At 38.8% G+C, this 21,127-nt stretch overlaps 1 protein-coding gene across 1 annotated transcript in view; it reads left to right on the plus strand.

Annotated features, from left to right (window-relative positions):
* TMC1 (transmembrane channel like 1) overlaps positions 1-21,127 on the plus strand; it is a 136,544-nt gene that overhangs the window by 79,779 nt on the left and 35,638 nt on the right. Inside the window, exons 9-13 of the mRNA XM_065907857.1 lie at positions 10,417-10,559; positions 15,719-15,863; positions 16,474-16,668; positions 20,122-20,301; positions 20,421-20,582. Of these exons, the coding sequence (XP_065763929.1) occupies positions 10,417-10,559; positions 15,719-15,863; positions 16,474-16,668; positions 20,122-20,301; positions 20,421-20,582 (825 nt within the window). The remainder of the gene's footprint in view (positions 1-10,416; positions 10,560-15,718; positions 15,864-16,473; positions 16,669-20,121; positions 20,302-20,420; positions 20,583-21,127) is intronic.

The following is a 21,127-nucleotide window of genomic DNA, read 5'->3' on the forward strand; positions in this document are numbered from 1 at the left end:
ATTTGTGCACCAGGTCTTAGTTGTGGCATGCAGCATCTTTTCATTGCTGTGTGTGAGATCTAGCTTCCTGACCAGGGACTGAACCCATGCCCTCTGCACTGGTATCACAGAATCTCAGCCACTGGACCACCAAGGAAGTTCCCAGTTTGGTGAAATACTATTTACCATGGATAGAAGAAGATGGAAACAGGAATATCCTATAATATTCACTTAGGCCAACCTAGAAATTATTCTAAGGCCATGAGAGATTATTGAAAGGTCAAGAAAAAAAGTCATTAAAGTGATGGTATGCACTTATTTCTTTCTTAATTTTTTCTGAGGACTGTGATCACTCAATTGTTTGACATATCACAAATAATAGATTTAAGAGAGTAATGAGAGCTCTAATCCCATAGAGACTTTCTATCCCATGTCCCACATTATGAAGTTAGGGAAATGTTGAGTCATAGAAGCATGTTTAAGGTCTTATGGCTAATAAAAGCCTCTTAATCTAGTGTTCTTTCTCTGTCGTGTATCACATCAGTCATTTTTTGGTCATAATTTCCAACATCCTTCTCATTGACAGTTTCTGGAACACAGACTGACTCCATTTAATGTTGTATCTTGCAAGGGAAAAAGGAGTTGAGCAGTTGGATCGCATTTCCACCTTTTGTAATAAACATGCAATTCTTAAATTAGCTTCTCAAGTAAAAAGGTTCAATATTTAACCTTGCCTGAATTCTTTACTTGCTGCTCTGAACAGTTACCTGATAGAGATGTCCTCTTTGTATTATCAAGTGATCTAACTAGACAGCCCACTATTTCATCTATCATAGTACCGTGGCGGAAACCTTTGGCCAGATGTCCTTGAGGTCCCTGGAAACCCAGAATTCTGTACTTCCAAAGAGCCCAGAGATGCCAGGAGAAAAAGTTTTAGGCCCAGGGTAGAGATGACTGGTGCCCAAATGGTCTAATCAGAACATGAACTTTTTTCCCTTCATTTAAGAATTTTAATATATCAGATTAGGTAAGCAGTGTCATATAGACACAGGTAAAGAAAAGCAGAATCAACTTATAGAACACTGGAAAATAGATGCAAGCATGACCTCTTGTGGTGGAAGACCCTGTAAGTCAGAAAGGATCAGAAAATTTTCAGGTGGAGATGGCAAGTTTGTGGGGAGCTGGTTTTCTGTTGAGTTCATGTTAGAACCTTGGAATTTCTCTCTGGATGCTCCCCCTCCTCATTCAGAAGGTCATCCAAATTCCCTTTAATTAATAGCAGTTGCGTACTGTTTGATACATGCAAGGCCAGCCAGTCTTATGGATTCTCGAAGTCACCATTTACAAAGCACCAATTTTTAATTTATTTTTATTATATACCCAGTGGTGGGTCTTGCTGGGTAAGAAGAAAGTATATTTTATTAAAATAGTAAGAAATAAGAAGGTGGTATAATATGGATATTATGAATCAAATTGACAGAAATAGTATTATTTGAAGCAATAGAACTAGAAGAACAGGTTTAAGTCAGTAAGAAGAGGATGTCTTTGTTGGCATGATATTGGAGACACAGAATGATGTAGGAATGATGAAGAGACTAGAGAGCTTTGATATTCTTGTGAGAGAGAAAGGGAGGAACTGAGGTGGAATTTGGAATGAGCTTGAGCTGTTATCAGACAGTGAGATCATGTGGATAAAGATTTGAGTTGTGAGTCAAGGGAAATGCATTTAGCTTTCCAGCTTGAGGGCATTTTGTACCTTGTGGATGGAGATAAATGATGAGTCAAACTTTGTCTTCCCTTTTCCCCTGGTCATCATAGATATGGGGGCTGTGGAGAGGAGAGGAGAGTTTATATCCATTATGTATTAAACAGGCACATACATTAAATTTTATTTTTATAACAATCCTTCAAAATGAAGATCAATAATCTTTTTATATTTGAGGAGACTGGGACTCAGGGAGATTCACTGGTTTCCCAAAGATGGCACAGATAATTAATTTCTTTAATTGAAATTTTGAAATTCAAGCTAAAATGTGGCTGACAATGTAAAATTGTTTGTTTTACTCTAATATATCATCCCAAGTCTGTGCCTTCTTCCCACTTTTGCCACATCTCATTTTTGAGGTTTATCCTCAAAGGAGACTGTCACAGTCTAAATGTTAATAAACAGCAGTTCAGGTCCTTGTTTTATTGGCATCAATGTTTCTTTTAAGTAGTGATCTAAAGCGAGAGTGTCCTCTCAGACAGTCTCAGTTCTCGAAGTTCCTTCATCTCTTACTGTACCAGCCACACTTAGAAGAGATATTTTTGTAATTCACATTTGGAATGATGCATCCTTTCTTTAGAAATATTTCAGTAGTTCAAATGCACTTTTGTTTTTAGGGAGCTCCCCCTTTTTACAATTGAGGTAAAATTGACTAAAACATTATATTCGTTCTAAGGCATCATGATTTAATATTTATACATATGTTGCAAATGGTTACCACAATAAGTCTAGTTATGTCTCTTACTGTACATAACATAGTTACAGAATTTGTTTTTCTTGTGATGAGAATTTTTAAGATTTGCTCTGTCTACTGAAAACAATGCATAACCTAAAAGTTGAAAATTGTGCTTTATTCGGTGGCTTTACTGAGGTTCATAGCCTGGGGTGGCAGTCTGTCAGATCGCTCTAAGGGATTGTTCCAAAGAGGTAAGGGAAGAGTCAGGATATATGGGAGTCTTTACTGGGAAAAAACAAAAACAAAACACAGCCCATATAGTGGAACATAAAAGGATTACTGCTAATCACAAAAGCCAAACCTCTCAAGTTAATAATTTTAGTGCATTTGTTTGTATGAGGAAGATGCAAGAGTCTGGTTTCATTGAAATGATTTGTTTGATATGGTTCTTAAATATCTAGGACTGGTCTTCTGAATTGTCTTAAAAGTGTATGGTTGAGGGTACCTGCAGCGGCGAATGGTTTGATGGCTGCATTGTCCTCTGTTTACTAAAATGGTAAGCAACTTTGTCCATGATTGTTTAGCGATTTTCAGATATGCAATACAATATTATTAACTACAGTCACCATGCTGTATGTTATAGCCCCATGACTTCCTTATTTTATAACTGGAAGTTTGTATTTTTTGTCTCCCTTTATCCATGTCACTGTCTTTTGAAGGAGGTCTTAGCAGCTGCTATATTGTTGTTGATGGTGTCTACTCTTGAGACCCCAGGGAGGGTAGCCCACCAGACTCCTCTGTCCTGGGATTTCCCAGGCAAGAATATTGGAGTGGGTTGCCATTTCCTTCTCCAGAGGATCTTCTCAACCCAGGGATTGAGCCCGTGTCTCCTGCATTGCAGGCAGTCTATTCTTTACCCACTGAGCCACCAAGGAAGCCCATATTGGGATTACTTAGTTTCAACAAGTTTCAAGGCATGGCCCCTTAGCCAAGGCTATTGTCTCAGCCTAGCCCAAAGCTGACTCAGCAGACTCTGAAATCCTAGAACATAAATAATTCCCCAGTGAGGGCAAAAGTATTACCCCATGCCAGGCTGCTAAGCCTCCTGTAGATTCCCAAGTCCATCCAGAGATATGGCTCTTCCCTGGGATGGAGATCCTCAGGTTGGAAGGGGTGCGCATCCTTTCACCTGTGGACTTGATGAAACTCTTATGAAGGCTGCGCTGAAAGAAGCAGCTGCCGCTCAGGCATATGGTGCTGGGATTGGCAGCATCTAAGGACTGTCTACTCCTGGCTCCCACATTTGCTTTACTTCCTCAATGTCCAGTGCAGATCTCTCTGATTCAACAGGCTCATTAAGGTTGGTTTAAAATGAGGCATATCAAATTCTGCTCCCGTTCATAGGTCTTTTTCTTGCTTCATAGGCTTCTTATCCTACTACTTCTGGACTTGTTTATGACACATTTATAGCCTCTAATAGGAGAGATCCTTGGGTTTACTCTTAGCTTTCTTGGTATCCTTTTGTTCTCCTGAATTTGGAGAACTGATTCCTTGGGATCTTCTTTCTTTGCTTCAGCAACAACTCCTAGTTTTCAGCATCTCCTTTAAACTGTACCTGCCAAACAAAAGACGAACTTTCTTTTTGCAAAACTTTGGAATGCCTATGATCCTAATACTATACTTACAACATGAAAATGTTGTTTTCTTCTTTAGAAACGATCACAGAAACAAGTCTTCTTCTGATTAACTAAGTGGACATTTATTGAAGATTTTCCAGGTGCCAGGTAGTATGCCAGGCATTAAGCAAAGGTGAACAAAAACCAACAAAACCTCTGCAATCAAATAATCATAAAAATAAATGTAATTGCAACTGTGCCATGTGCTAAGAGAACATGTATCAGGAAGCTTGGTTTATGGCCTAAGAGAGGGAGGTAGATAAGAGCAGGAGTTTTTCTGAGAAAGTAACATTTGAATTGGGCTTTGAAGAACCAGAGAGAATAGATGTTCTAGGCAGTGAAATCAGCATCTGCAAAGGTCCTGTGATGAGAGAGGGTTGCCTTATTTAAAGGACAGAATGGAGGCTGGTGAAACTAAAGCTGAGAATGTGAAGGGGCATCAGGGACAGATATCGTTAGAGAGATAAAAGGGTATTAAAGCATGTGAGACCATCTCGAATCTAGACCATAACACTTTACTTTTTCTCAGAGTAATTGAAAATAATTTGAGTGGTGAGTGAGTAGTGACATTATCAAACTTGGATTTTGAAGAGATCAGCAGGTTGGAGAAAGGCAAAATTGATGTGAGGAGATCAAAGGTGAGTCTATCAATATGTCCAGAGGAGAGAGACTAAGATTGTTTAGAAGAGCTCAGTTTACCTAGGAGGAATTTGCTGATATCTAAATATTGGCACCAACCTAATAGGCTGAGCTTGGTAAATTCAGCTGAAAGGCTGAGTTGTTGAGTTAGATTAGAACCTTACAACCTATTAAATTATATTCTGTAACATAACAAGCAACCCCAAGTTATGAGTCTAATACTTCAGCTGTGACAAGTAGATTACCTAAGTTTGCAAACTTTTGAAATCAGTAAAAACTCTGTCTGATATTTCATCATCATATATTACTTATGGATATTATTTGCTTATATATTGTACTTGAAATTATTTGCATTTGATAATCTTAAATATTTGAAATAAAATGTATGCTGTTCATATTGGATTTTAAAACTTCTGAATTTAAGTTTTTTCTAAGTCATTTCAATATTTCCTCTACATTTTGGGGGTACTTTTATTTCTTCAAAAACTCCTTGTTAAATACTAAGATAATATTTACATACTAGGTAATACTAAAGTGCTCCCAGTACAACCTGTGTCTAGACAACTACTTGGATCACTTTTCATGTATGACTTGACATTTCACGACTTTAAAGAAGTAGTGGGCAGATTTATATAGAACAACAAAACCCCATAATATAGTCCCTTTAATCTCCTCTTGTGAAATAAAAGATCGTTTTTCCTATGTAGAAAGAAATCACATGTAGCATCTCATTTTATAGCACCGGGATTGTCTCATTTAGAAGAGTTTTAGGCAATTAAACAGTAGGAAAAATTGAAGAGTTTTGTCAGATATTTTCTGGGTGTTTTGACTCATTTAATCCCAACAAAAGATCATTATTTTCATGTTTCTGTCTTGAATGATTTACTCTATTTTATTAAAATGAGTAGTAGAGAGCAGAATGATAGAAAAGGGTGGTTTAGATGATAATTTGAAGGAGCTTCACTGCAGCTATGAAATTAAAAGACACTTACTCCTTGGAAGGAAAGTTATGACCAACCTGGATAGCATATTAAAAAGCAGAGACATTACTTTGCCAACAAAGGTCTGTCTAGTCAAGGCTATGGTTTTTCCAGTGGTCATGTATGGATGTGAGAGTTGGACAGTGAAGAAAGCTGAGTGCCAAAAAATTAATGCTTTTGAACTGTGGTGTTGGAAAAGACTCTTGAGAGTCCCTTGGACTGCAAGGAGATCCAACCAGTCCATCCTAAAGGAGATCAATCCTGGGTGTTCATTGGAAGGACTGATGCTGAAGCTGAAACTCCAGTACTTTGGCCACCTCATGCAAAGAGTTGATTCATTGGAAAAGACCCTGATGCTGGGAGGGATTGGGGGCAGGAGGAGAAGGGGACGACAGAGGTTGAGATGGTTGGATGGCATCACCGACTCAATGGGTATGAGTTTGAGTAAACTCCAGGAATTGGTGATGGACAGGGAGGCCTGGCATGCTGCGATTCATGGGGTCGCAAAGAGTCGGACACGACTGAGCGACTGAACTGAACTGAAATGAACTGAGGGTTGCTAATGACTACCAGAAGCAATTTCTCTGTTCATTTAACCATTCCACAAAGATGAGTGTGGGATGCTAGAAATACAAAGATGATATATACTCCCTGTCTTCAGGGACATTATGGTCTATTTGGACATGCAAACAAATGAATGCCATACAAGGTGACAATCTCAAGCTCACAGATGTGTGTCCTGGGCACATGGAGGCATAATGAAGGAGGATTCAGGGTTGGAGTTTACTGGGATTCAGTTTATTGGCTTTCTTAGAGGATCCAGTAAACAGTAACTCTGTTTCTCATCTGAATTCTAAATTTGAAAGGCGAGCCAAGTTAATTCACTGACCTATCAGAGACATCACTATATCTTCCCTGGGGTGGAGTGAGTAAAAAGCTAGAGGAGGGATGGGGTGAAGTTCATCTAGTGGCACTTTGTGCTAATGAAAGAAATGATCATTCATTTCCTCATACACCTGGCTGTGGTCTAGAGGTCAGTAAAGTCTTTACAAATGCATTTTCACCTATTTTAAAGAAATAGAAGGGATAACCTGGGCTCTGAAATGGGGAGAATAATAGGGAATAGTATTCTTAGCAGAGGGATCAGTATGTACAAAGATATGGAGGCAATAAACAGTGCTGTGCACTCAATATCTGTGAGTGATTCAGCCAAGCTTGTATGTAAGGAGAGAGAAGAGTGGTGGAAGATGAGCGTGCCATACGAAAAACAAGGGTATAATCAGGCAGGGCAGTCTCATTCATTATGCTGAAGACTCAGACTTTATTCACTAGGCAGTGGAGAACATGATGGTTTTGAATTAGGATAGAAACATGGTTAGAGTTACCCTTTAGAAGACTCTCTGTGAATATGGTACGGGTTTGTTTTCACAAGTTGAAGGCAGGGAGTCCTGTGAATGGTGCTGGTGTACAGAGAAGGGATGAGTGTCAGATAAGATAATGAAGCAGAAACTAAGGGCTTAGTGAGTGGCTGCATGCATCTTATGGGTACAAACATGGGAAGATGTGAAAATGTCCAAGTTTCTGGCTGAGGTAATCGTGGGTTGGTGGCTCATTTCCTGAGGTAGGAGGGAAAAGCTTTTAAAATGTGGGAGAACTTTTAAAATGTACTACAGTCAAGATTCCTGTGGAATATTCAAATGGAGTGAGATGTGTAATAGGTGTTGGGCATATGATCTAGAAGTTCCACCATTTTTGTCAGTTGTGGGTCATGACACAAAAGGCAAATGGAATTTTTCTTTACAGAAGCCGATATGGCTTAAAAGGGATTTGCATGTAGAACTTTTCTTAAGGGTCTCTGTAATCCAGTCTCCCATTCCATCTATGTATAACATTTAGCAAATATGTTCTCATTAAAAATTAGATAAATAAGTACATGATTACCTGTGACCAAAACATCAAAACATTCTCGTAGATGTGTGTTGGTGACTATACTCTAGACCAGCAGCAGCATAGCATTCAGACCGAAATTAGGGGCTTAGGAGATGATGTGGAAGCATGGAACCCAGAATTGGACAGGAATTTTCTGTGCTCATTTGAAACTTGGCTCTGACTGTGGTTTCTCTGTCACAGATTTGGGGATGGAAGAGTGTTCCCACAGGAAAAGCCATGTGCGCTGACATGGAAACCGAATGGAACCTTGGCTAGGCTAGGAGTCATTGCTATTTTAGTCACTTCCAGATGTCTGCTGTTGGAGCTTTAAGGGAAAGGGAAAGATGTATGGCTCGTGGTGGGCCCATAGGGTGGAAGGGAAGGGGGAATCTTCTTTTAAGCCTTTCAGCATGTTTAAAACCACCCCTCAATATGCCACTGAGAGGGACTGGATAAAGCTTTTAAAAATTGTGCTCTTCAATAGTACCTCCTCTTTCATTTACATGCTTCACTGCATAGGTAGAAATAGGCCGACTGAAGAAACCTTTGTGAAATAATCAGGATTCAAAAAAAAGGGGCCTTACCCACCTTGGTTGTGATCTAATATTTATGTAGTGCCACCACTGAACATATGCTGAGTAATACATGTGCCAGATGAGCTAGCTGCCCTGGTAGCTATTGTGCTAACCTAGCAAGCTCACCAGATGTTTGCTACATATCTCCTTTCTCCTTTTATGTTGTTTTGGAGGTGGCTTTTAATCCCAGTACTGTTGTTATGAATTAGAAAAAGAAGTCAGCTTGTAATGTTTATAGATGTGAGAATGAGGCCCTTCAAGGATGGGGATGAGGCCCTTTGAAATCTTTTCAAAAGGGGTGTCGAGGGGTCCTGGAACCACTCTGAACCAATCCAGGGGTCCTGGGGCTTCAGTTTCATTGTTTTCCTGGATAGATAAGACATTAGTATGATGCAATACCTGGTAGGCAAAGAGAACATAGGAGAAGCAGTATAGCACAGTGGTTAAGTATACAGATTTAAAATTAGACCCAGGTCAGGTTCAGACTGTTGCTTTCTAGCTGCGTGAACATGGACAAGTAACTTAACTTCTCTAAAACTCAGTTTCTTCATCTGCAAAGTAGATATAAAACTATAGTGTCTTTTTGCAGGGGGAGAGTCATGGTAAATAATACCACATGCGTTGTCAACTTGGGTTATAAACTAACCAGAAATAAGACAAACAGACAGATGGAGGTCAGCATGTCACCTTTATCATTGTTAAAGCTGGGATATTGAAGAATGTGCATCTTTTCATGGGCAAGTGAGCTGCAGAACAGTGTCCTACCCAGCTGTCCTAGACCAGGACAGGGTGCCCCTCACAGGGACAGAACACAGAGGGTGATCTCAAAGGAGGAGGAAGAGTGGTATCCCACCTTGTCCCCATTCCTCAGCCATGCTCTATCATCAGATGAGGTTCTCCTCCCTGGAGCTGGTAGGAGGCAGTGGAGAGGGGCTGGGAGTGTTGCACTTATGGGTCTTCTTTATGTGGAAAATAATAAAACTAGAGGAAAATGATTGCCCCCAATGGGAGCCACTTCAAGAGGGTGCTTGTGAGGATTCTGTAAGATGAAGTATTCAGCCAACTCTAACTGCTCAATAAAGTTTATTTTTATTAATTTTTTAAAAATGATCTGTTTACTTTGTTTCTTATTTTTGGCTGTACCCTGTCTCTGTGGTGTGCGGGTTCTCACTGCGGTGGCCTCTCCTGCTGGGAGCTCTAGGCTCAGCAGTTTGGGCCCATAGGCTCAGTTGCTCCCTGGCACGTGTAATTCTCCCAGCGCAGGGATCAAATCCATGCCCCCTGCGCTGGCAGGCGATTCTTACCCACGGTGCCACCAGCAAAGCCCTGCTCAGTCAGATTTATTGGCTGATATTATTACTGCAATTATCCTCTCACTTCACAAAGCATAGTAGTTTTAAATTATTGCCAGGGAGAAGAGGGGCAAGTGGATGGATAGTAACACAGAAAGAAAGCCTCCAAACGAAGAGTGAAGAACACAGGGAATGAGAGGAGAGAAAGATGAAGAATATTATAAGGGAAACAGCATCAAAATTTGCAATGTTCTATGTATAGAGAGCAGTCACTTAGTTGGCTTTGGAAGACAGTGATGCCAACCCTGGCAGATAATTTTTGGGAAAGAGCATGTAGTTGTATGAATAAACATGCTCATTCGGGGAGAATAGTCTTGATGAATAGAAGGTTGTATATATTAGCTCCAATGTCATCTCATCTGCTGCTTGTTTTTGCTAAGTGTGAGCCGAGACATGGCCTCTGTAGCTTATGGAGAACAAATCTAACTGTGGCTTAGGTGACTGAAAGTGGAAACTTGCCATGAAACTTTGAGGAAGCACATTTCAGATTTCCCCCAATATTAAGCAAACTCTTAAAATTGTAAATCTAATGACACCTTGAGGGGTGTTTTGATGTTTCAATCAATGGGCATTTCACGGTAATGGCTCCACAGCTGAGCCAGCCTATATTTGGTTAAAAATTTGATCTATTTAAAAGTCCCTGAATTTCAAGGAAACCAAGAGGCTGTCAGTCAGCGTGGCAGCTGAAACAGTCACTCCATGAAACAAAACAATAGGGCTCATGTCAGAGCCATCTCCCAAGTTTGAGAATTAATGTCATTTTGTTATTCTTCTTAGAAGTCGATCTTTTTTCTTTGAGTTTCTCTTCACAGCATCTGTTAAGCGGCTTTGTTGTTGGATTTTAGGGCTTGGCTCAATATTCCGTCCTCTTTTATGGCTATTACGACAACAAACGAACAATTGGATGGATGAATTTCAGACTGCCACTCTCCTATTTTCTGGTGGGGATCATGTGCATTGGATACAGTTTTCTGGTTGTCCTTAAAGCGTAAGTTTCATTGGTCTCCTGGGAAGCAAGCAATGATTGCTGGAATCAAATGGGAAAGTTAATTTGGGAATTGGATTTTTTTTTTTTTCTGTTTCATGTCTAGAGAATGCAGAGTATATAAGAGATAAAATGTGGTTTTAATACCTGTACTAATGTTAGACTACTACATCTCCCAAACAAAAGGATTGAAAACAAGGGCAAGCCTTTGATCATATCACTGGATCACAGTGATGATTGTGTGCCTATCCTGTGGTTAAGCATATTTTAAAATTGTGCTCTTTTGTATAATTTTAAGGTGTACATCAATGTTGCAAACAAGACAGGAAGACAGCTGCTGACCCCTCTTTAATGTGCAGAGAGGTCTGTGACTTGCAGGATCAGCTCAACAGGCAGAATCTGTTGTTCTCTGGTCATTAAAAAAACAACAGCATAACACCCACAAGAAACAGAGTAATCACTCATCCAAAAAATTTCAGCTGTGTAAGACAGCAGAAAAAAATGGCCCTCAATGAGATTGTCATGATCAACTGTGTAATCATGATCAACTGTGTTTATCTTGGAGGAGGATTTATTAGAGCATGGGAAAGAATTTCATTGGGGGAACTGATGAAACTGCAGCTTATTTTTCCCCCCTGTTTGAGATATATTGTTAAAACCTCACTTGAAGACATTGCAGAAAGCTCGCACACTTATTTAGGGCTCTGAATAACCTAGCTGTTAGCTAATTTTCTGAACCAGTTTAGCAGAAGTGTTGAAACATCTCAATGAAGTCTCCCTTTTGTTTAACTATGCACAAGGTAAACTGGGCTTTTGCTTCATTGCAGGGAAGGGCCTTTACTTGAGGGTCCAAGTCCTCTTGAGCAGGAGTTCTCTGGCACAGTCTGAAACATGCTTTGCGTCCTGTCCTGCCCAACTTATTGGTTTCTCCAGAGAAAATATCACATTTAGATTTTTAAGCCCTTTCAGAACTTGAAAAAGGCCTTAATGGAGACCCTGTATCCAAAATCTCTATCTACTTGTCCAAGTGTAATCAGAGACCCTAAGTATGTAAAGTATCTGTCTACCTGCTAAAATAGTACCTCATTCCAAAAAATCTAACATATTTCTGGTCTTTTAGCCATTTAGATTTGGCAGGATTAAAGTCAAGGGTACCAATTATATCACACAGGCCTTGTGAGTATCATTTCAAATCGATCCTTTAGTCTCCATTTTCCCTGAGGAAGCATACCTATGGATGTCCAACTCCTCAGTTTCTTTTAGTGACTTTTCAGAGGCTATATACTCTAATGGTCTCTTGAGCCATTCTGGTGGTGGTTTAGTCACTAAGTTGTGTCTGACTCTTATTGTCCCATGGACAGTAGCCTGCCACACTCCTCTGTCCATGGGATTCTCCAGGCAAGAATACTGGAGTGGGTTGCCATGAGCCATTCTTCATGAATTCAAATACCTGCTCTAGCCCATTATAAAAGAACTTTGACAAATTGTTCAACTGCTCTGTTTTCCTGCTTCTGTGATGTGCTTAGTCGCTTAGTCGTTCAGTTGTGTCTGACCCTTTGTAACTCCATGGACTGTAGCCTGCCAGGCTTCTCTGTCCATGGAGAGATGAATTCTTGTCCAGGCAAGAATACTGGAGTGGGTTGCCATCCCTCCTCCAGGGTATCTTTCCAACCCAGGTATCAAACCCAGGTCTCCCACCTTGTAGGCAGATTCTTTACTGTCTGAGCTACCAGGGAAGTCATGAATACTGGAGTGGGTAGCCTATCCCTTCTCTAGGGGATATTTCCAACCCAGGAATCAAACCAAGGTTTCTTGCATTGCAGGCAGATTCTTTAGCAGCTGAGCTACCATGGAAACCCTTTCCTATTTCTCATAGAGGTGTAATAACACCTTGATGTTAGGATGGCCATGGGGACAAAATGAGTTAATACATTCAAAACACTTAGAACATGGCTGGCATGTGCTAATATGACTGTTTTATTAGGATTATAATTCATAGGCTTACTGAAAAACCAAACAAAGCCAGCATGATAGGAAGTAAGGTCATATGATAGCCCTCACAGTAAGGTGGTTATGCATGGTTATGTAGTTGTACATTAACAGATTTGTACATTTATTATAATTTCTGGCAGATGAGTATGAAGCATCTAGAATAGCATTATGTAAAGAAATATAAGACAAGGGACACGCAATTTAAATATTCCAGCAGCTATCCCAAAAAAATACATAGGCACAATATATTTTAATAATATGTTTTATTTAACTCTATATATCAAAACTGTTCCTTCAACATATAATCAATCTAAAATTATTATTGAGATATTTTCTGTCTTTTTTTGGTACTAAGTCTTTGAAACACCAGTTACATTTTAAGTGCTCAGTAACCACATATTGCTGATGGCAAACTTACTGGCTAGGGCAGCTCTCCAGGAAATGGAAGCTATTTCGAATTAACTCAAAGATGCCATTTAGGATACCTGCAGGGTCCCAGTTCCACATTCACCCTCAGTCATCCATCTTATACCACCAAAACAAGCATGACTTTGGTTCCTCCCTCTGGCAGGGGAGCTTTGGTTGTTCACTACATGATTGGCAAGTGGTTTAAGTTCACTGGCCTTTATGGCAAGACAATTCCAAAGCCATTTATGACTCCTAGCTGCTCCTAGTCCTGGGGGGCAGAACTTGGTAGAAAAACAATTGGTGGGATATAAGTGATTGTACAGAATCCTTTATCATCTCTCCCCCTGCTCCCCACCAGTGCCAAACAAATACATTCTTGGAATAAACATGAGTGGCTTTATGGGATACATGCCTCAAATGAAGTGAAACTAAAACTGAGTACTTAAAATCAACCAGGCAACTAAGGGATTTTGTCCTCTTGCTTATACTGTTTGTTGCAGATTCCTCATCCATAAAAGGGAAGCAGATATCTGTTTTGATTAATTAATGGGGAAATTGGCTTGTCTGGTAGCACAGTCAGTAAAGAATCTGCCTGCAGTGCAGGAGACCCGGGTTTGATCCCTGGGTTGGGAAGATCACCTGGAGAAGGAAATGCAACCCACTCCAGTATTCTTGCCTGGAGAATCCCTTGGACAGAGGATCCTGGTGGGCTACAGTCCATGGGATCACAAGAGTTGGACACGACTTAGCAGCTAAACCACCAATGGGGAAATTGGAAGGAAAATTAGATAGATATACAAGAAAGTACTTTGAGATTTTAAGATAGGATGGCTAACTTTGTTGACCCAGGACTCTATCAGCTTTAGCACTGAAAGTCTTTTGTCCTGGGTAACCACTCAGTCCCTGACAAAGCAAGATGGTTGATCATTCTTCATCCTTCCTCCACTTCTTTCTTCCTTGCAAATTGTATGTTGAGATAGTTTGAGATACAGTTGTTCAAAACTATAGCCCCCTTGAAAAAGGAAGAATTTTTGTTTAAGTATGTACACTATTTTTCTCTGCAGCCAAGGGATGGAGCTGTACATGGAACATTTTATAGCTATCAGGGCCATCTCAGTAAAAATGTGTTGCTAGTGGAGTTTGTCTTCAGTATCCTTCCTTATGCATTTAGTATTCCACTCCCTTTCTTGACAATTCCCATGTGCTAGATGTCCCCAGTTTGCTTGTCAAGCTTGAGCTCCCTTCTCTGGGAGGCTGACTTCAGGTATAGAATCTTGCCAGTGATAAAGGTCCATGCAAAATCGTCTGTCAAGTGATCAGTTTTACCTGAGACTCTGCCCTTTGCTCAATGACTTTGCACAAAAGGAATGATGGCATCTTAATCAAAAACATAATTTTCTCCCTAGGTTAAATCATTAGGAATGTTTGATTTCAACACTTTTCAACCTACAAAAAGGCATCGTGTATGGTTCAACATATCTCATGTTGTCCTAGCTTGGGTACAAGAGCGAGGTCAGAAAACCTGAGCTCTTGACCCACCTCGATTTACTTCTGAATTATGTCCAAGAAATCACTTCATAATTTTACCCTTCAGCTTCCTCATCTGTAACAGAGAATAGTATCAACTACCTTGACCTCTCATTAAGTTTCTGAGAAGGACAAATATGATTATACACATAAATAACATTTGCAGAGGGTAAAGTGGTAGAATAAGTAATAATTTGGTAAGTAATAATTATCACTTACCAGGTAATAATAGCTTGGTAAGTAATAATTATTTTTAGTTATTTTTCAAACACATGAGCCCATTTGAAACATATAAACCTCTGTAAGAGATAGGACTAACAGTGGTGGAATTTAGATGACCTGAGAGATGTCTGCCAAACTATAATGTCATCTTTATGTCCTCATTCTCCTTTCGTTTTTAATTCCATAGCACTGTAAAAAACCAAAACCTTATAGGATCATTATGTAATATGTATCATATAAAGTTTTAATTTTGCTATCTATGGTGGTAGGGGAAACAAGGAAGTGAGGCAAGTTGGATATAGATTTTTAACCACTGTAATAAACCTTTAAGTAAATGTATTTTAAATGGTCCAAGCAAAAAACAATTTTTTAAACATAAGTTATTAGAATATATGTAACCACTTGGCATTAAAGTTGTATAAAAATCTTGATTTTTGGTCGAGTTGTAGAGTATGGAAAACTTTCATGCATTCAGTGTAATCACTCTTTGGGAGGAGATTCTTAGAGGATTTGAAACCTATAAAGGAGTTTCCTGATCTGACCTGGGTTAATATATCCCTATGCTTTCAACTGTAAACCAACTAAAATTGTGTACAACCATTTTAGAGCCTATACATATTTTTTCCCTGGGTAGGGGCCCAGTGGTTTTCATCAGATTTCTAAAGAGATCCTTGTCCCATAAAAGGTTCAGAGTCCAGTATATGACCCTAAGAAAACAGTTTAGGAAAACAAATAAAAACATATTTTTATATAACCTGTTTAATTGTTAAAACCATCAATGTTTAGTAGTTTTCTAATCCTGAAAGCCTAGAAAATGAAGTTTAAAAAGTTAAAACAAACCAAAATTTTTTAAAAATAAACTTTTATGGTTATTAGAACAAACTTAATTGAAAGTATATGTCTTTTTGATATTGCTTCTCCAATATCCCTAAAATTATGATGTCTTGCTATTCCCTAATCTCTCCCTTTCTGTTTGTATTTTGGCTGCTGAATTAAACCTCCTGTTTGCATAGGATGACCAAAAATATTGGTGATGACGGAGGTGGTGATGATAACACTTTCAACTTTAGCTGGAAGGTGTTCACTAGCTGGGACTACCTTATCGGCAACCCTGAAACAGCAGACAACAAATTCAATTCTATCACAATGAACTTTAAGGTAAAGATACCAACTTCAAGAGCTTTTTCTTGGTATTTGTAAAAGTAAAATTAGAATCATTCCAAATGGTATGTATAGCAAAGTATCTTGACAATTAAAAGAAAGATTAACTCACCATTTCTTCCTACCAGGATCTGGGCAGGGTTCTGAGTATGACTGGAAAATGATTAATGACTTGTGATAGCACTATTTCTCTCTAAATTTGGTAATAAAACACCATTGGCTTGGAATAGCTAACCATTAGTAATCAGAATCAAATATTTTAAATAATAGAACAATGCTCACTTATTATTTACAGGAATATATTAGCTCAATATTTAAAATAACTCTAAAGTATCATTTTGTAATTGTTTTAAAAAGCCATACTAGAAGAGACTTTAGAATGAAGACTGTCTTAATATTAGATCAGCAAGAGTTTGTAAGAATTCTTCCTTTTTTCTCTTACATTTTCTCACTTGCTGGCAATATTCACCTGGTTTGTGGAATCCCAGATTTAGTTTACACTTTCATTCCTCACATTCTAATGTTTGTGAAAATAATTCCTAAGTTCATGATATTTTTTGTAGATCAGATAATTCTTTTTTTTTTCCCCTGTTTTCCTTGGGTACAGGAAGCTATAATAGAAGAAAGAGCAGCCCAAGTAGAAGAAAACATCCACTTGATCAGATTCCTGAGGTTTCTTGCTAACTTCTTCGTGTTTCTAACACTTGGTGGGAGTGGATACCTCATCTTTTGGGCTGTGAAGCGATCCCAGGAATTTGCGCAGCAAGATCCTGACACCCTTGGGTGGTGGGAAAAAAATGAAGTTCGTCTCTGCATGCTTCTTATATAAGTGCTTAGAATCTGACATTTAAGGTTTTGTGAGTTGTGCTTCAATCTGGAACATGAAATTCACCCACTCTTTACCTACCTCTGTCATCTTGCCCTGAGAGTGAATGAACCTTGGCACACAGTTCTTTATTCCAGCCTTATTTCCAAATCTGTCTACTGTGTGTCTGTTTCTCACTTTGCTACATTAGGTAGAGTTGGAAGAGAGATTAGAACGCATATATTCCAAACAGTATGTTTTATAGACCGACATAATGAATCTCAGGTTAGGTGATGTGTTCATGGTCACAGAACCATGGAGAACAGTGAGAGTTAAAATTTAAGAATTTTGATTTCAAGCCCAACACTCTCTCCACTGAACCTATTTTGCACTCTCTGTAGATCCTGGTTCTGTCTTTGAAAGATCCAGTTGTTGCCTGAATTCTTTGACGTGGGGATGATAAAGTCCTGGATTCTTATATTCTCCCATGGGAAACATTCAGATTGCCTCCCGGACTTTGGGCAAGACTGGGCCTCTCTCTATTTTTGACCAGCAGCCTAACTGCTCCACCTCTTTGTCCCCCTACCCTATTACCTCCCCCTCCAAGTGCTATTCAAATGAGGAAGGCCAGCTCTTTGCCAGAAATTAAATATTATCATTGTGATTTGTCTTCAGGGTATCTGCCAACTTAGCAGGTCCAAGAAAAGAGGTCAGAAGTAGACATTTAGAATCAGGAGATCATTGGTCATGTGTTGTTTCTTGGGCCTGTTCCCTTTCATAAAATGTTCCAGAATACATTCTGACATCATTTTGAACTGGGGCATTCTCAAAGAGTATGAAGATTTAAGCAGTGGGAAGTGTAGATTTACAGCACTTAAACTTCTGCAAAGCCTTATAGACCAAACAGATTAAGAAAGTATTCATAAGCATAGAATTTCCTAGAAAAATCTTGGACAGAAGATGGTATAGCACACTTAAGACAGAAGGTTCCAAACAAAAACATTCTAGGTATTTCAGAAGCAATAATGCTGAAGATGGAAGACCATTCATTTAAGAGACTATGAAGACATAAATATTTCATGGAATCCTGTAAAACAGAGTCATTAGGTAGGGTCTCACTAAAAACTAAAGGGGAATCTCACAGTATTACTAAGTTTGCTTTTAAGATTATCTTTTGCAGTTATGATAGCACTTGTAGGCAAAATTATCATAGCACTTTGGTTTGTGGTTCATATTGATTATATTTTTGTATCAGTGAACCACAAAAGAATGGGTAATTGATTATCATTAAAACGGTCACTCTTTATAGGAACTTGGTTAATATCCATCTTTAGTTCAGTTCAGTTCAGTCACTCAGTCACGTACGACCCTTCACGACCCCATGGACTACAGCACGCCAGGTTTCCCAGACCATCACCAACTCCTGAAGCTTGCTCAAACTCATGTCCACTGAGTCGGTGATGCCATCCAACCATCTCATCCTCTGTCGTCCCCTTCTCCTCCTGCCTTCAATCTTTCCCAACATCAGGGTCTTTTCTAATGAGTTAGCTCTTCGCATAGGTGGCCAAAATATTGGAGTTTCACCTTCAACATCAGTCCTTCCAATGAACACCCAAGAACTGATTTCCTTTAGGATGGACTGCTTGGATCTCCTTGCAGTTCAAGGGACTCTCAAGAGTCTTCTCCAACACCACAGCTCAAAAGCATCAATTCTTCGGTGCTCGGTGAGAGTCCAACTCTCACATCCATACATGACTAATGGAAAAACCATAGCCTTGACTAGATGGACCTTTGTTGACAAAGTAATGTCTCTGCTTTTTAATATGTTGTCTAGGTTGGTCATATCTTTCCTTCCAAGGAGTAAGCTTCTTTTAATTTCATGGCTGCAATCACCAACTGCAGTGATTTTGGAGCCCCCAAAAATAAAGTCAACCACTGTTTCCCCATCTATTTGCCATGAAGTGATGAGGCCAGATGCCATGATCTTAGTTTTCTGAATATTGAGCTTTAAGCCAACTTTTTCACTCTCCTCTTTCACTTTCATCAAGAGTCTCTTTAGTTCTTCTTCACTTTCTGCCATAAGGATGGTGTCATCTGCATATCTGAGGTTATTGATATTTCTCCTGGCAATCTTGATTCTAGCTTGTGCTTCATCCAGCCCAAATGGATTAAAAAACATCCATCTTAGGGAACCCCTGATTCTAGGGACCAACAAAGGTAATAATGCAGATTCATGAAAAACTTTACAAATTTGATGAAACAATTCAAACTTACCTTAGACTGCATAGGCTCTGCCAAGATTTTGCTTTAGGTTGAAATTATATTATGCTGATTTTATATACATCATGCTGACTGTTAGCTCCCACTAGTCATATTTACATAATGTTCTTAGTCAAAAGCAAAAAAAATATTGATAATTATTTTCTAAATATAGCCTGGGAGTTCTAATCATTCAAAACATGGAGTCCACCGGGGGAAATGGGAACTCACAGTAGTGACAATTTGAGCCAGCTATTCAGGCAAAAGAATTGCCAGTGTCAACTGGAAGTTTTTTTAAAAATAAATTTATTCATTTTAATTGGAGGCTAATTACTTTACAATATTGTAGTGGTTTGCCATACATTGCCATGAATCAGCCACGGGTGTACATGTGGAACCTTTTTAAAAAATTTATTTAAAGGTTTTTCTCCCCCATTATAAATATGACACATGCTTAATTTACCCTAATAATATATTCATAAGTGTGTCAATCAATACGGAGATATGAACCACAGATTTCCAGCTTGTCATATTTTCATTTTCTCTCTCTTTCATACTTTTCTTACTTTTGGCATTATAAGTCAGTTCTTTATTTCTGAAACTTTTCTGTCTTGACTTTGATGACATTATGCTATGTATTCTTTTGTATTTTCTGAACATCCTCTCTGTTTTATTTGATAAAATCTATTATATTTTCTTTCTTTTTGCCCCCAGCAGTTTGCATTTCCCCTAACTCAGTATTCCTGAGCCCATCTCAAGGAATTCATCCATTCTAGTTGATTAAACTAGCCTATGTGTTGATGGTTGTCAAATTAGTATTTCCTATTTGAACCCATTCCTCAAGCAGATAATTTTTCATTTTCTTTAGAAATCTTGTTGTGAAGTGCAGAATTGTTACCATGTAGACCAATGTACTATCTGCATTAAAAGTAATGTAAATCATACCCCTTGTATACTAGGAAATAGACTGTTATTACTGGCATGTCCACAAACTTGTGCACATGTACATCTTAAAAGTATGAGTTGAATATTGTCCCTATTTTATTAAGATCATATTTTAAAAATGCATGAAATAATTTTTAGTCTTATAGAATATCAAAGGAATCTAGTTGGAATCTTGCAAATTTGGAAGAAAAGAACAATAATTTTTAAACACCATCAACTTGGTTCACCCCTTGTGTCTTCTTATAGATGAACATGGTCATGTCCCTCCTGGGGATGTTCTGTCCAACACTATTTGACTTATTTGCTGAATTGGAAGACTACCATCCCCTCATTGCTCTGAAATGGCTACTGGGACGCATTTTTGCTCTTCTTTTAGGCAACCTGTATGTATTTATTCTTGCCCTGATGGATGAGATTAACAACAAGGTAAATCTTGTGTCTGGATTGTCCTTGCCATCAGCACGTTGTTACATTCCCTGTCTCAAGATTGCCAGAAATGCCTTCAAAATCTGTTTCAATTTTGTTTCCAATACTTTCCTTTCTAGATTGAGGAGGAGAAGCTAGTAAAGGCCAATATTACCCTATGGGAAGCCAACATGATCAAGGCCTACAATGCATCCCTTGCTGGAAATACCACCGGGCCACCCTTTTTTGTGCACCCTGCAGATGTACCTCGAGGACCCTGCTGGGAAACAATGGTGGGGCAGGTAATGTCACACCCAGGAGTGCATAACAATTATTGGATTAAAAAAGAGCAGAGTCGAAATTTCTTCTGTAAGTGTGACCTGGTTTATATTGCTTATAAATGATAATTGCTAAGACTTACTGACTGCTCACTATATGCTGGCTGTGAATTTCATATATATTAACTCTTGCAGTCCTCAAAAGCATCCATTCAGGTAAGTAGTACATTTACACCCCTTTTACTGCAGCATATAAAGGAAAGGTGTTTTAAAATGGCCTGAGGAGATATTTTCTATATATTATAATAAAGCACCCAGATTTAGCAACCAGGCCCAAGCAAATATTGAAATGGTACTCTAGTTAGTGTTACCTATTTTCCCTAAGAAAAAGAGAAAAAGTTCATTTGGGAGCATACACTAAAATTTATTTCAATAATGTTGAGTTTTGTCAAATAATTGCCCCTTAAGCATTAAAGGAAATGCTATTTTAGGTTTGTTGTTTTCAGATGACTGTGTAAATGACCCCAGTTCAAGACTAATGATATTTTAGCAGATAAAAGAAATAGTGT

The sequence above is a fragment of the Muntiacus reevesi genome, chromosome 17 (assembly GCF_963930625.1).
Source record: "Muntiacus reevesi chromosome 17, mMunRee1.1, whole genome shotgun sequence".
NCBI classification, from domain to species: Eukaryota; Metazoa; Chordata; class Mammalia; order Artiodactyla; family Cervidae; genus Muntiacus; species Muntiacus reevesi.